Source organism: Carcharodon carcharias, chromosome 4 (genome assembly GCF_017639515.1).
Source record: "Carcharodon carcharias isolate sCarCar2 chromosome 4, sCarCar2.pri, whole genome shotgun sequence".
NCBI lineage: Eukaryota > Metazoa > Chordata > Chondrichthyes > Lamniformes > Lamnidae > Carcharodon > Carcharodon carcharias.
This window is the reverse complement of record NC_054470.1, coordinates 159,591,884-159,609,157: the sequence shown is the minus strand read 5'-3', so window position 1 is coordinate 159,609,157 and position 17,274 is coordinate 159,591,884. Positions and strand designations below refer to the sequence as shown.

General features: G+C 40.7%; 1 protein-coding gene across 2 annotated transcripts in view; it reads right to left on the bottom strand.

The window, feature by feature from the left end:
• The window catches only part of iqgap2 (IQ motif containing GTPase activating protein 2), a 393,779-nt gene that overhangs the window by 169,017 nt on the left and 207,488 nt on the right, over positions 1-17,274 (bottom strand). For both annotated transcript variants that reach the window (XM_041185732.1, XM_041185733.1), the window contains exons 6-9: positions 4,802-4,869; positions 4,527-4,640; positions 3,991-4,169; positions 2,636-2,723 (exon numbers count right to left, since the gene is read on the bottom strand). In XM_041185732.1, coding sequence (XP_041041666.1) covers positions 2,636-2,723; positions 3,991-4,169; positions 4,527-4,640; positions 4,802-4,869 — 449 coding nt within the window. The remainder of the gene's footprint in view (positions 1-2,635; positions 2,724-3,990; positions 4,170-4,526; positions 4,641-4,801; positions 4,870-17,274) is intronic.

Here is a 17,274-nt window from a genome sequence, read left to right as displayed (position 1 = left end):
CTTGTATCCTCTACAGTGAAGACCGATACAAAATACCAGTTCAATTCATCTGCCATCTCCTTATTTTCCATTACTAATTCCCCTGACTCATTTTCTATAGGACCAACGCTCACTTTGTTAACTCTTTTCTTCTTAAAATATCTATAGAAACTCTTCCCATCTGTCTTCATAGGCCAGCTAGCTTTCTCTTGTACTCTAATATTTCCTTCCTTATCAATCTTTTCGTCATTCTTTGCTGTTTTTTATATTCTGTCCAACCTTCTGTGTTGCCACCCAACTTTGCGCAATAATATGCTTTTATACTATCGTTAATATTTTTAGTTAACCACAGATAGTGGGTCCTCCCCTTGGAATTTTTCTCTCTCATTGGAATATCTCTATTCCGTGTATTTTGAAATATCCACTTAAATGCCTGCCACTGCATCTCAATGGACCTATCCCTTAACCTCATTTGCCAGTTCACTTTCACCAGCTCTGCTTTCATGCCTTCATAATTGCCCTTAAGTTTAAAATATTAGTCTTAGAACCACTCTTCTGTCCCACAATCTTAATGTAAAATTCAATCATTTTATGATCACTGCTCCCTAGGGGAGACTTAACAATGTAGTCATTAGTTAAACCAATCTCATTGCACAATACCAGGTCTCATATAGCCTGCTCCCTGGTTGGTGCCAGAATGTGCTGTTCTAAGAAACTATCCCAAAAACATTATGAATTCCTCATCTAGGCCACCTTTACCCATCTGATATTTTCCAGTCTACATGTAGATTGAAATTCTCCTTAATTATTGCCATGCCTTTCTGATTAGTTTCCATTATTTCCTCCTTTATACCCTGTCCTACCATACAGTTACTGTTAGGAGGCCTGTACACCACTCCCACAAATGACTTATCTTTATCATTTCTCTTCTCTACCCAAACTGCTTCTACATCCTGGTTTTCTGAACTTAGGTCACCTCTATCTGCTGCGCTAATACCATCCTTACTTAAGAAAGCCACCCCTCCACCTTTTCCTAACTTTCTTCCTTCCTAAATGTCTCATATCCTTCAATATGCAGGCTCCAATTTATGTCATCCTGCAGCCCTGTCATCCTCTGTAATGGCTATCAGGTCATGTTTATTTATTTCTATTAGCACTGTCAGTTCATCTGTTTTGTCTTGAATGCTACGTGCACTCAGACACAGAGTCTTTAGTTTTGCTATTTTATTATTTTTGTAACCTCTAGTCTTATCTGCATATTTATTCTTAGATTTGTACTCTGTCCCTTCCTGTCATGGTCTATTTATCATTTCCCACATTAATAGCTTTCTCTCTTGCCTTGGCTCTACTCTTTTATTTAATACATCTTCTCAAACTTGATCCTTTGCCCCCACTATTCAGTTTAAAGCCCTATTTCCTTAATTATGTAGCTCACTGGAACACTGGGCCCGGCACGGTTCAGGTGTAGGACATCCTAACGATACAGATCCCACTTTCTCCAATGCTGGTTCCAGGGCCCCACAAACTGGAACCCACTTCTCCCACACCAGTCTTTGAGCCACGCGTTCACCTCTCTAGTTTTATGTACCCTATGCCAATTTGCACATGGCTCAGGTAATAATCCAGAGATAATTGCCTTTGAGGTTCTGCTTTTTAATTTGAGACCTAGCACCTCATACTGGCTATGCAGAACCTCTTTCCCAGTTCTAACTATGTTGTTGGTACCTACATGGACTATGACAACTGGATTTTCCCCCTCCCACTGCAAGTTCCTCTCCAGCCCTGAGCAAATGTCCCAAACCCTGGCACTAGGCAGGCAACACAGCCACCTGCGTCTTCACTCTTTGCTGCAGAGAACAGTGCCAATCACCCTCACTATACTGTCCCCTACTACCCCTACATTCCTTTTTACTCCCCCACTTGAATGGCTTCCTGTATCCTGGTGCCATGGTCAGTTTGCTCACTCACCCTGCAGCCCCCACTCTCATCCAAGCAAGCAGAGAGAACCTCAAAGCTATTGGCCAATTGCAAAGGCTGACACCGCTGGCCTTTGTGTCCCCTTACACCTGCTTCACTCGCAGTCACACCCACCCGCCTCTAACCAAATCAGAAGACCCTATCCTCAGGGGTGTGACTGCCTCCTGGTACAAAGCATCCATGTAACCTTCCCCTCCCTGCTGTGTCACAGCATCTGCAGCTCAGCCACCAGCTTGGTGACTCTTAGCTCTTTGAGCAGCAAACACTTATGGCAGACGTTTTTACCCTGGATCACACTGCAGCTGTGACCCATCTTCTGTCCTGCCATCCTTAATGTTTTTTAATTAAGTATTAATTATTTTATTCAATTATGTATTTTCCTTTTCTATATATTTTATTAAACTTACCACCAGTTTCTATACTATGTTAAACCTTGGGAACAGAATATGCCTTAACCACTTACCAGATACTCACCAAAGAGCTAGCTTATTTTCCTGTAGTAGAGTAAGAACCAATTCCTACAGGATGAAAAAGTTAGAAAAAGCAAAAGGGAAGCAATACCTCCTTCCCCTCCTCACCTAACTCTCCCACTCGCCAAACTCCCAGGTATACACTCAGTTCCAAACTGCACTTGTTTATGTAAACACAACGTAAGATCAGGGGAAAATGATCAGCTCACCATTGACTTCATCAACATTGTCTTGAATCTCCTTACGGGTCAGAAGCTCCTCATACATGTCTCTCTCTTCTGCTTTAATAGTATCACTCTAGAAACCAGAATTAAAAAAAAGTTGGGTCATGGTAACTTTTAAATAAGGGAATTAAAATGCAAAAGTGGTTGTGAGGATGGGAAAGGAGTACATTCAAAGCAAACCTTTTCTCAACCCAATTTCAGAAATGCAAGGTTTTTTTTCAAAATAAAATTTAATCAAGAGAAATACGGATTCCAGACTCTTCTGCAGACCTAACATTCTGATTTGGGCAGATGCCCAAACCTTGCTCAGCAGATTTTGCTGATGAATCAAGTTAGTGATAAAATATATCGAGCACACTATACTCCAAAACTTCAGGCTGGACAGGACAATAATAATTCATTAACCTAAAATCACTCAATTGTATTCAGTATTTTTCTTAGATCAAAGTGCTGGGCCCCAACTGTGGCATAAGGTTGGAACACTCAATTTCCTTCTAGCTTTTTGTTTGTTCCCACATTTTTTTTTAGAACAACCAAATACAATACAAAGCCTTGACTGTGGAACTCACAGAAATCTTTTAAGTATTCCAAAGGAGCAAGCGCAGTGAGTGAAATTTTTACAATCCACTACTTGCACTTTCCATCATCCATTCTCCAGAGTACCATGCTATTTGGCATTTGAAGTAGTCTGTTTCTGGATCTGTACAAGTGTCATCCAGTGAAAACAGACACACACATCAGATAACTTGCCTCAAACTCCCATGGTAATTGCAGTTTTTTTTTAGGAATCTAACTTAAGGAAGTTGAGTGGTGCACATGTCCTTTCTCACTAAAATTGGCAAGACAAGAATACCAGTGACATGTGTTCCCGGAGGGGAAAAATGGAGAAGGGATATGGCAGAAAGGTTATCTAACTTCTACTGAAAGTGGGTATGATGGGCGAAATGATCTTTCCAATTGTTAACATTTCTGATTTCCATTAGTGCAGAAGGACCTCATATCTGTTCAGTGCTTCCAGACTGCATGGGAAACGTTCAAGGGCACATCCTAGTAGTCCAAAACACAGCGCATAAAAATTCATGAAGCGATTATGTACCCTGACTAAATAGTGATTTTTTTTCATTTTAGAATAGTTGTGATCTTTAGTTTAAAGAAAATTAATTCTGTAGTTAAGTGCATGATCAAAAAGGTAGATAATCTTAAAATCTGTATAGTTCAACAGCAGTACTACAATACCCTCCCAGTGGAAAGCTAATTACAACTATTGTAAATCACTGACCGCAAGAGCTAGGATTCTCACCTTTATACGTGTACGGCAATAATTGAACAGGATATCCTACCTTACTTTTGGCACTCTCCTGCTTTGTTTGCTTGGCCCGAAATAACTTCTCTTGGTAATCCCAAGCTGAAGTATTTTCTATATTAGTTAAAACAGCATTTGGATTCATTAAAGTCTTTATGGTCTCCTCTGCAACTCCTCGAGCTATTGCTTCATTGATTGCAATTACTGCAGCATGCACTGGATAAGGAAATAAGGGAAATGAATTGAACATGAAATGTGATAATGTGGCATTAATATAGTTACAAACAAACTAGCATTTAGAATTAAACATTTCAGTAAAAAGAGAAAGCCATTACAGTTAAGGTGTAAATTTTTATAATGAACTGAAATCTATCTGAATGAGTTGAATTTTCAGATACCAAACATTATTTGGCATTTTATTACAACTTAATTTCCAATTACAGAAAGAAGCACCAAGATATAGTTAATGTTTCAGCACCTGGGACAATTCTTCCAATGCAAGATTTGACATACTTATCGCACATTGTTTTTTTTTCTTAAGCAATCTGCAGTCTATAATAACCACATACTTACAGGTAGCTTCATCAACTGAAAGTTCATTTGCCAGAATTCCACCAATTTTACTGAATGCAGGCATCTGAATGCCATACTTCTCTAATTCCTTACGCATATTACTTATTTCCTCCTCTGTAAAAGAAAAGATAATGTTACAAGTTTATTATGCAAAATTATCAGTTCAAACAAACTGTACACACTGCAATTAAAATGTGAACACCCAGGAAATTTCCTGAATTGGCATCTTTTTCATAGAAACTTGCCTGAAAAAAAGAAGCAAATAACACACCTACCTGTGAAATCCACCTTTCCCAGCAAGTCTTGAATTTGTGGTGCTATTCCGAGTTTGAACAGATACAGACTGCAATAAAATCAAACACATAAAATGACTTTCCATGTGAACAACTAACTTTTTAATGCTCATCCCCACTTTCATTTTCAGATTGTGGTAAAGAACATGATACCAGTATATGTAACATAAATTCACAACTACATTGAAGTAAAATTGGTCTATTGAGTGCAAAAGTTATGTTATTTATAACTGTATAAAAGCTGATCAGAATTGGACTTAAAATAATATTTTTTATTCTTCCATGGGTTTGAGTGTCGCTGGCAAGGCCAGCACTTGTTGCCCATCCCCAATTGCTCGAGGTGGTGATGGTGAACTGCCTTCATGAACCACTCAGGTCCGTCTGGGGCATGTACACTCAGTGTGCTATTAGGAAGGGAGTAAGCTAATCTGAAGTGATCACTTCCCTGAACTGCTTGTATCTCAAGTTTAAAATTGGAAATCAGTATGAGCACAAGGGAGAGATTATGTTTTTAAAAAAAGGTTCCCTCCAGGATCATACTGGCTCCCAGTTTGACTACCATTAACACATCTTATCCCATCAGGATAATTTAAAGCCCAGTTTATTAATCAGATTTTCAGTGTCAATGACTAGTGGTTATTTCAGACTGTTGCATATGTCAGAAGTCCTTAGTTAAGGCACCTTTATAATACTGTGATGCCAACAACCCCTGATGAATGGGTCTCCATCAAGTTCACTGCCTGGTGCAAATTTCCTGTCCCATATTGCTCTAGTTACAGTGGAGCGCTATTATTTATTGATATTTGAATATGCCCTCTTTCATGGTTCATACAAACGTACAAAGTGGAGAGAGGTCTTAGTATAAGGGTGTGACACATAAAGGGTTAATATGAGACTGAGTACAGTACATAATGTGTAAGAGAACACATGACCCACACATAGGAGGGGTCAGTTTAGTGTTAGACAGAGCCATGTGCACAAGCAAGCACGGTGACAAGCTCCTAGCTTGAACCCACGTAGTTCTTTAGTTAATAAATACATTAACAGTTAACCTACTTAAGACTACGAAGACTTTATTAAGACCTAATCATAACCAACACCTTACAACAAGGTCCATCAGCTTAATTAAACCCAACATGTCAGTTAATGGTACAATCTCACGCATTAACAAAATTGTCTCCTGCAAGGTGAACCCAAGAGAAAAAAAACTCAGTGGCAAATTTCTGAAAGAACACTCAGAAATTTCTCTGCAACTGCCCAAGCCAAATCCAACAAGGTTTGAGGAGACCACTGATGTATATAAATCACAAATAACTGGAAACACAACCAACACATATGGTGCTTTTTAAATAAAATATGGAAATTGGAGAGAAGACAACTTTTATATCAGGCTTCCATTCATATTCTCGTCCTTTCCTTATTGGTGTCCTTTTTTCCTTCAGATCATGCTTTCTTTCTGTTCATTGCCGTCCCATTTAATTTCCACCTTTGGAAACTGATATCCTTTGCAAAAGATTCACACACAAAAAATAGCAGTTAAAACCATAAGTATCTGGCTGGCACGTACAAATTAGGTACTGGTAGGTCCGTCAGAAAGGCACAATTTCTGGGAAGTTTGAAAAAAATAGCAAAATTACTTTAGCACCCCCTCAATCCAACAAAGTAACAAAACAGAGGAGATCACAAGGGTGAGAGAGGGAGAGTGCTAATATATGCCCCTGGGTCCACACAATATTTATCAAAAAGAACCAGTTTATGTATTCTCCTCTTATCCGCTTTCTAAATTGCATGCCACTCCAAAGTGGGCTGTCACCAACTACTCTGCTGATCTCGCTGACAAAATGTGAAGAGCAGCACAGGATAATTAACCTTCTAGTGAGAGGAGCAACAAGCCTCTGCTTGACACCTCCATCAATGACATATCACAGGTTAGGAAATTCTAAGCATAAAGTCGCATTCTGTTCAATGGTAAACAGAGGAGCTAACCTTCAGCTAAGAGATTAAACTGAGTTCCTGTCTATCCCAATAGATCTCAAAGATCCCAAGACACAATTCAGAGGAGCCAAGAATTCTCCTGATGTCCTCATCAACTCCTCCCCTCCAATCACTACAACTCATGTTTGTGGAACATTGTTACCATAACATTGACTATACATCATTGTATTTTAAACAGTAATTCACTGTTTTACGTTCAGATATTTCGAGATGATAAGACATTGTTTTAAATGCTAGTATTGTAATGAGCCTGATTCTATTGCCATGCACCAATTCATGAACAGACTGTAGCTATTATTATAGTTTTCTGTGCTTTTCAGCTTTTATTTTTCTGATCCTAACTCTATATTAACCCTGCAATTTACAAAAATCACAGCCTCCAAAATGACAAAAGCAAAGTCTTATGGGTAAATGAGATATAAAAACAAACAACACTGCACTGTAAGCATTCACTCTTTTAATTTATTTACTTTATGGTATTGATTACACTCCTGTCCAGCATGCAATTCAACTGCAGGGCAAGCCTCCTCTTGATAATCAATAAAGTGATGGAGGGTGTCGCCAACAGTGCCATTCATACACCAATAACTTGCTCCCTGATGCTCAGTTTGGGTTCTGCCAGGGCCACTTGGCTTTTGACCTTGGCCCAAACATGGACAAAAAAGCGAAACTCAAGAGGGGAGATGAGAGCAACTTCCTATGATATCATGGCAGCCTTTGACCAAGTGTGGCATCAAGGAGCTCTAGTGGGAATCAAGGAGAAAACTTTGTACTGGTTGGAACCATACTTAGCACAAAGGAAGATGGTGTGGATATTGGAGGCCAATCATTTCAGTCTCAGTACATCACTGTAGGAGCTCCTCAGGATAGTGTCCTTGACCCAACCATCTTCAGCTGCTTTATCGATGACCTTCCTTCCAACATAAGGTCAGAAGTGGGGATGATCACTAATGGCTGCACAATGTTCCATACCGTTTGCAATTCCAGTCTTTTCCAATATGCAGCAAGGCCTGGACAACATTCAAACTTGGGCTGGTAAGTGGCAAGTAACATTTGCACCACACAATTGTTGGGAAACGCCTGGGGTTGCCAATCCTCAAGGATTGGCCTGAAGTTTCCAGGAATTGAAGATCAATCTCCAGGACACTGCTATGTGCAACTTCGGAGAAATATCATAAAGACACCAAAAAGTTTTTTTTTTCCCCCATTTCCTTTGAACATTTCTCTTTACCAGATATAAAAATATTGAAAATGGGGAAAAAAGGAAGTTCGGCTGACATTCAAACATTATCCAATTAGCTAATAAGTCTTTTTGCTTTCCAATTGGAGTAAGTCACAAGAATGGGTGCATTGGCCGACTAATGGGTGGAATGTGGGCAAGTCATGTGATAAAACCTCTAGGAATACATTTACTTGCAGTTGGCAACCTTAGGAATGGCCAACAAGAGAGAATCCAATCAAATTCCCTTGACATTCAAAGCCATTACCATCGCTGAATCCCTCAACATCCTGGGGGTTACCATTGACCAGAACCTGAACTGAACTAGCCAAAAACATACTGTGGTACAATAGCAGGTCCAAGGCTGGAAATTCTGAGGCAAGTAACTCACCTCCTGACTCCCCAAAGCCTGTCCACCATCTACAAGGAGTGCGATGGAATACGCTCCACTTGCCCAGATGAGTGCAGCTCCAACATTCAAGAAGCTTGACACCATCCAGGACAAAGCAGCCCACTTGATTGGCACCCCAACCACCACCTTAAACATTCAGTCCCTCCACCATCCACCCACAATGGCCAGGCTGTGTACCATTTACAAGATGCAGAAACCCACCAAAGCTCTTTCAAGAGCACCTTCCAAACCTGCAACCTCTACCCCATAGAAGGGCAAATGCAGAAAACATATGGGAGTACCACCCACCTGCAAGTTTCTTTCCAAGCCATCTTGTCTCGGAACTATAGTGCTGTTCCTTCACCGTCAAGAGATCAAAATCCTGGAACTCCCTTACCAGCAGCACTGTGGGTGTGCCTGCACAAGTTGGACTGCAGTGGTTGAAGAATGCAGCTCACCACCTTCTCAAGGACAACTAGGAATGGGCAACAAGTGCTGACCTAGCCAGCAACATCTACATCCCACGGAAGAATAAAAAATATCCTGAAATGCAAGGCTAATCCAGCTGCTTATCACTACAAGCCATGTTCATCAGGCTGTCTGCCTTTCTGTGCTAACTATCCCACTTCCCTCCCTGACACCATGCTACCCAAAATAGTCCCCGATCCTCAGGTACTGTCCCCCTCCCTTTCAAAACCATCACCACCATCCTCAAAGAACACATCAACTCCACGATCCTTGCTAAACTACCACATCTCTAATTTCCAGTCCTTTTCACAGTCCTTAAATGAACTGTTGCCTCCAAATCCATGCTAATATTTCCCACCACTCGCATCTGAATCTCTCTAATCAAGCACCCACTCTTACCACAGTAGTGAAATGCCCTTAAGGACCTTGTATGTGATTATGACTATGGTACACTATCCTTCCTCATCCTTCTTGACCTCTCTGCAGTTGACACACCATTTTCCTCCAGTGTCACTCCACCATTGTTCAACCGAGTTGGAATGCCCTTACATGGTTCGACACTCTCCTATCCAATTGTAGCCAGACCATCACTAGCAATGAGTGCTCTTCCCACAGGTGCATTATTACATCTGGCATGCAAGGGTCTCTCCTTAGCCATTCCTGTTCCTTTTCTATATTCAGACCCTCAGCAACATCATCCAAAGACTTGACATGTGGTGTTAGCCATATGCTGATACATCTAGTTTTACCTTTCCACCTCTCAACACCTCCACTGCCTCTCAATTGTAAACTTGTTCCTCCCATATCTATTCCTGGTAGGGCAACAATTTAATCTGAATAAACATTGGGTAGTATGAAGCCATTGTCTTCAGTCTCCACCAGTTCCCTTGCCATTGATTCCATTCTCTTCCCGGCCATCATCTCAGATTGAAGTTACCTGACTGCAGCCTCATTGTCCTCTTCGACCCCACATACTACCACCTCCATAACATCTCCTGTCCACCTCAACTCATCTGCTGCCAAAACCACCATCCATGCCTTTGTTACCTCCAGAATCCACTATCCAATGATCTCCAGGCTGGCCTCAACAGCAGTTGTCCACCATAAACTTCATTGTATCCACAACACTGCTGGCCACATTTTAAATCACGCCGAGGACTGCTCGGATATCTCTCCTGTGCTCACTGAGCTACAGTGGTTCCACATTAGATCCAAAGAAGTAGAGTCATATTGGATTTGCAATGTTAGCTGCTTCTCTCTCCACAGATGCTGCCAGACCTGCTGAGTTTTTCCAGCATTTTGTTTTTATTTCAGATTTCCAGCATCCATAGTATTTTGCTTTTAATAAAGACTAGAGTATAATGTTGAGGAATTGATTTACTGTAAGACTTGCTGGGTGAAGCAAGATGATGAATTATTGCACAATGAGGTTGTTAAGTATCTAAAATTCTGTAAGGTTTAAAAAATTGTCAATGTTAGATCAGCTGATCCTTTTTAGTTGATAAAAGCAAAATACTGTGGATGCTGGAAATCAAGTATAAACAGAAAATTCTGGAAAAATTCAGCAGGTCTGGCAGCATCTGTGGAGAGAGAAACAGAGTTACCATTTTGAGTCCGTGTGACTCTTCAGAGCCAAAGGAGATGCTGTGGGAAGATAAGCAGACAGTATAAGGTATAAGTTTGCAATACAAGAAGATTGGCAGCGTGCATGTTACAGCTGAGAGTGAGGAGGAGGCCAGGAGCTGATTTATAAAAGCAAGTCATGGTATGTGTTTAACAATCTGTAGCTGTAACATCTGAGATATATTAAACTGTGCTCGTGAAAGTCTTGTGCTTGGAATATGCAGCTATAATACATGCCCTTCAAGATATTTTTTCCCCCACAGGTTCACAAACAGATTCACAGGCCTATTGTAATGTCAGATTTTTTTTGGTTTTAAGTGGAAGGGGCATTACAATTGACCTCAACGTTCCTACATTAAATTGGGGGGGGGAAAAACGGCCAGAGTTGCAATGCGAGTGCTATCCACTAACCGCTATTTCAACCATGCATGAGAATGGGATCATTAGGCATGTCTCATGTGGCCAGAGTTTGAATGGCCTGCTGATCGGACACCACCAAGGTTACATATGAGCAATAACCATTGGAGGATGCCTGGCACAGCAGAACAATAACCAAGTGGAGTTAATTCCACGGAGGAGAAAAACGTGAGGGGGGAAAAATCTCTTACTAATGATGCTGATCTCTGGAAGATAAACAGGCAGCATAAGAGGGAGTCACTGACCGAGTGGGAGCCAGTTTCCTTCCTTATTTTGAATCACACTATAAAGCAGAAATGACTTTGCAATGAACAGTGTTCTGTGTCACCTGATAGAGAAAAGGCAAAATAAGGAAACTGGAAAACAAAGTGAATGAATTCATAAAAACATTTACAGTTCTTAACAGGTCACAAGATTTTAACATGTACCTTGTTACTTTGGCAAAATATTCATTAACAGCCGATATATAGACCTCCACCCAAAGCAAATACAGCTGAGAACAAGGGCGGGTCGGTTCAACACAAAGTCATATACTTTACAACACATGCACCTGAAGACTGAAAGATCACCAGTTCTTCGATTACAGAAAGCATAACAGGGCTGGCATGGAATGACTGACATTAACTTGACAAAATATATGTACAGTTCATTTGGAAAAAGACTTGCCCAAAATTTATCTAAGCTGAAATATAAATTGCTGGTGTGACTCAAACAACTAATTTAAGTATAAATGACCAGGTGTTATTGTTGCATAACAGTTTAGAAGATGTGCTAGAAGCAGTAGACCATGCAGTAGATGTTAAACCAAGATTGTCTTCTATTCTCAGTTGGATGTAAATGATCCACTGTTACTATTTGAAGAGGAGCAGAGAGTTCTCCCAGTGTCGGTCAACACTACAGGACAGAGATTGGCTGCTTGTGTGACCCTTGTGTGTGCAAGCTGGCTGCTGTAAATGCCTGCAAATATCCACTCTGACTAGGTCTCAAAAATAATCTGGTGATAGTAAAGTGGTTTGAGATAGTCAGAGGATGCAAGTACTTCCTTTAAAAAAATGCAGCAAAATGGTTGCAATGTAGATGTTACCACAAGATGGCACCATTTACCTATTTTGAAACAATGTGCAGGCAGTTAGCACTTTAAACACCTACCCTTGAAAGAAAGAGATGTTGCACATATCTTCTCTGGGCACAATCAGGTGAACTATTTTAAAGATTTTGATTAACAGTGTTTCAGTGATTGAAGCAGCAGTAATTACCACATGACACTGTGACCTCTAACTGTTCCAGCAGAGTCATGCACAGCTACACTCAAGCAATGAAGCAGCTTCTCAGATCAAGAATTCCTGCAAAGGCTCATTCTCCGTAGCAATGCAATAAAGAAACTTTGTAATATAAAAAAAGTCTCTACTTAGAAATAAACCTTTAATCTCAATGGCTCCTGGCAGGCTTTGAAATGTCTAATTACTAATATGCCTGAATAGGTTATATTACGCCTTGCTGGATCAGAATGTCTCAAAATACTTTGCTCAATTAGTTTATTTTTTTTTGCTCAATTAGTTTATATTTTTGTCCTCCAAGCCCAGTATCTGTTGTTATGGAGGAAACACTTTCAACAAACAGCTACTGAACAAAAGTCCTCTTGTTTTTGCTGGTGGTAACTGACAGAGGAATATTAGCTACATTATAAGAATTTCCTGCTTGTCTTCAAATAGCACCATGGAACCAGAATTACTGGAACAGGCAAACAGGGCCTTGGTTTGATGTCAGCTCCAAAGTCCATCAGTACTGCACAGAGACGTCAGTCTGAAATAGGAGCTCAATCCTGTAACAGGGCTGAAACTTAGAACGTCCGGACAGAGGGGAAAGTGCCACAAATTCAGCCACAATGACAAGGTTGGTTCCTCCATCCTCGACAATGCTGAATATAACTCGGTAATATCTCAGCTGATATCACTGTTTTGTTGAGCAATTTAATTTTCATAGGGTTGGCTAATGGGAATGTAATATATTCCTTTTTTGCTTGGGTCTGGCAATTGGTTTTATTTTTGGTCGTAGCTCACAAAAGTGGTTCAGCAATCTCATACTAGCACAGAGCATATCTTGGTAAACGGCAGGAATGCACCTTTGATTTGCTGTCCATTAGCACCAAAATTAACGAAGGAGAGACAGCGGCTGCACACTTGGGATTTCCTAATATGTGTTATGATATATGAGCACAACCCTGCCATGAGTGTCAATTGCGGAAGCTTCTCCAACATCCGTTATCATGAGATAATTTTTGATTTTCCTTTGCCAACTTGTCCTTGTTCCTTCAAATGACCTTCTCATGCCCTCACCAGTCATCTGCATCTAGGCAAAACTCCTTCAGCTTGATAGATGTGACAATATCTCACCTGCATATTGTTCAAGGCTACATCCAAAGTCAAAAAACATGTCAACTCAATTCTAGCAACACAAAGCCAATTTAAGTGGAATTTGGCAGGGGAAATCATTTTAAGTGCACTTAAGGAACCTATGCTGACATAGAATTCATTACATGAATACCACCAATTGATCTTAGTACCACAAGGATCAATGTTTTCTAAACCATTTTGTTAGGGCTGAAAAATCCCATAAAGGGCAAACATAACTTAACTACCACAGTTACACCTATCACACTGATGATATGACTATATTTCCCTGGTTATTGCACTTTTTAAAAAAAAACCTACCTGATGACATCAATGGCAGGAATTGACTGCAACAAATTAGCCTGAACAGCTCTGGGCTTCTTTAAAATGGAATGAGCGTGGCAGGGTGGGTGGAGGATGGAGAGAACACACACAAGGAGCAGGATCCCTGTTTAGGTTCATTAGCCACACACTGGAAAATGTGTACATGGAGATGTTGGGTGACAACTGTACATAAATGGACTTTAACGGCTTCCAATATCAATTAGCCTTCCAACTCAGGCCTTGATTCCCAGATATAGAATGGCCACTTTAAGACAATACTGAAAAGCTTTTAGAACCAGTTGAATCATATCTTAGTTAATGTTTTCAAGACACAATGAGAAAACTGGAGAGAGGCAAGAGTACAATTCACTCTGAAATAAAGTCAATACAAGTCAGGCTTGTTCCTGATCAGGTTATGCTCTATTGTAAAATGTTAGATTGGCAAAAGATGAGAAGACATATTCCACAAGAATCCATGCAGGGACTATTGCTGTTCACTTTGGCTTGAGCAAAGGAACAAAAAGGGTGCAATTATACTGCTCAGTGTAGTCTCTAGACCACCAAATAGTGAGAAGAACAAATCTGCAGGGAAATTACAGAGTGATGCAAGCATTATAGGGTAGTTATAATGGGGGACTTTAATTATCCGAATGTAGACTAGGACCAGTGGTAGTGTAAAGGGTGGGGATGGGCAAAAGTTCCTAGATTGTCAGGAAAATTTTCTACAGTAGCATGTGTCCAATCCAACAAGAAACGATGCACTGTTGGGCTTGGTTCTTGGAAATGACATGGGCCAAGTAGAACACGTGTCAGTGAGGGAACATTTAGGAGACACTGATCATTGTATTGTACGTTTTAGGATGATGATAGAAGAGGCTGATAGGCAATCCAGAGTAAGAATAATTAACTGGATGAGAGCCAACTGCAATGGGGCAAGAATGGAGCTGGGCCAGATAGACTGGAACGAAAGATTGGCAAGAAAAACTGTAGCTGAACAATGGGCTACCTTCAAAATAGAACTGGGTGCAGGCACAGTCAAGCTTTATTCCATCGAAAGGGAAAGGTAGGGCAAACAAATCCAAAGCTCCTTGGATGAAAAAGGAGATAGAATTTAAGACAGAAAAGAAAAAGTGTGCTTATGACAGGTGTCAGGTCGAAAATACAATTGAGAATCAAGAGGAAAGAAGGTTCAGTGGGGAGGTGAAAAAGCATATTGGAGAAGCAAAGAGGGATTCTGAGAAAAGACTGGCAGCCATCATAAAGGGGAATCCCAAAGTCTTCTATAGGCATATAAATAGTAAATGGGTGGTAAAAGGACGATTAGGGACCTAAAAGAGAATTTATCCATGGATGAAGGGGCCATGGCTAGGTATTAAATGAATGCTTTGCACCAGCTTTACCAAGGAGGTAGATACTACCCAGGCCATGATGACGGATGAAGAAACTCTGTCACTAGAAGGGTTCACAATTGATAAAGAGGAAGTGTTGAATAGGCTGCCTGTACTTAAAGCTGACAAGGCACCGGGACTGGACGAGATGCATCCAAGGATATTGAAGGAAAGTTGAAACTGAAGGGGCAGTAGTCATAATTTTTCAGTCTTCCCTAGACTCAAGGCAGATGCCAGAGGTCTGGAGAATTGCAAACATTACACCCTTGTTTAAAAAGCTTGAAAGGATAAACTCAGCAATCACAGACCAGTCAGTTTCACATCAGTGGTGGGCAGGATTCTAGAAACAATTATTCGGGATAGAATTAGTAATCACATGGAAAAATATGGGTTGATAAGGAAGAGCCAGCATGGATTTCTAAAGGGGAAATAGTGTTTAACTAACCTGCTGGAGTTTTTTGAAGAGGTAACAGAAAAGGTTGATGAGGATAATGCTATTGATGTGGTGTACGTGGACTTTTGAAAGGGCATTTGACACAGTGTCACACAACAGACTTGTGATAAGTTATTGCTCATGGAATAAAAGGAACAGTAACAACTTGGGACACAAAATTGGCTGAAAAACAGGAGGCAAAGAGTAATGGTCAATGGATATTTTTCGGGCTGGAGGGAGATTTGTAGTGGAGTTCCCCAGGGGTCAGTATTGGGACCCCTGCTTTTCCTGATATATATTAATGATCTAGATCTTGGTATGCAGGGGGGTAATTTCAAAGTTTGTGGATGATACGAAGCTTGGGAGTGTTATGAACTGTGAGGAAGATGGTGTGTAACTTCAAGAGGACATAAACCTGTTGGTGGAGTGGGCAGATAGGTGGCAGATGAAGTTCAATGTGGGGAAGTGTGAGGTGATGCATTTTGGTAGGAAGAACATGGACAGACAGTGTAAAATAAAGGGTGAAATTTTGAAGTGGGTGCAGGGACAGAAAGACCTCGGTGTAAATGTGCATAGATCATTAAAGGTGGCAGGACAGGTGGAGAGAGCAGTTAATAAAGCATATAGTATCCTGGGCTTTATTAATAGGGGCATAGAGTACAAAAGCAAGGAGGTTATGTTGAATTCATATAAAACACTCGTTAGACCTCAGCTGGAGTAGTGTGTACAGTTCTGGACGTTACATTATAGGTAGGATGTGAACATTGTGGAGTGTGCAGAAGAGGTTTACAAGAATGGTTCTAGGGATGAGAAACTTCAGCTATGAGGATAGATTGGAGGTTGGGACTGTTCTCCTTGGAGAGAAGGCGGCTGAGAGGAGATTTGATAGAGATGTTCAAAATCATGAGGGGGCTGGACAAAGTAGATAAGGAGAAGCTGTTACTGCTCGTAAAAGGATCAAGAACAAGAGGGCACACATTTAAAGTGATTTGCAAAAAAACACAAATGTGACGTGAGAGAAAATCTTTTCACACATCGAGTGGTTTGGGTCTGGAATGCACTGCCTGGAAGTGTGATGGCAGGTTCAATCAAGGCATTCAAGAGGACATTAGATGATTATTTGAATAGAAACAATGTGCAGGGGTACAGGGAAAAGGCAGGGCAATGGCACTAGGTCATAATGCTCATTTGGAGATCTGGTGCAGACACGATGGGCCAAATGGTCACCTTCTGTGTCAATAAAATTCTGTGAGTATGTGACCGTCTACATAAATGATTTGGACTCAGGAATTGGAAGTACAGTTTCAAAACTTGCAGACGAAACCAACTCAGGGGTGTAGTTAAGTACAGGTGGAGGATTGCGAGAAAATATAGGAAAAGAGCTTGCAGAATAGACATGGACATGCAATTGGCAAACAAATCTCAATACAAATAAGTGTTGGACAGCACACCTTGATGGGAAGAATAAGGAGGTCAGATACTCCTTGGAAAGTACTGTAGATTGTGGCATTTCAGTCAGCCCATATAAGAGCCCCTGCTTTTTGCTTGCTAGAATTTAATGTTCAGGCCTCAGTGTGTATGTTGTAAGTTTTTCAGCTAATAAATGCAAATTTAGGGCTATACACATATTAGGAGTCAGCCTCAATTTTTAAGCTCAGAAATACATATCTAGGGTGACATTCTCCTTAAGTTGGCGCATGGGTTCAAGCAGGCAGGGTGCGTTGCCAAGATGAGGTGTGGCAGTTTAAGACAGCGCATAGTGTGACAAACAGAGATTTTTGCACATTTCAAAATGGCAACCACCTAC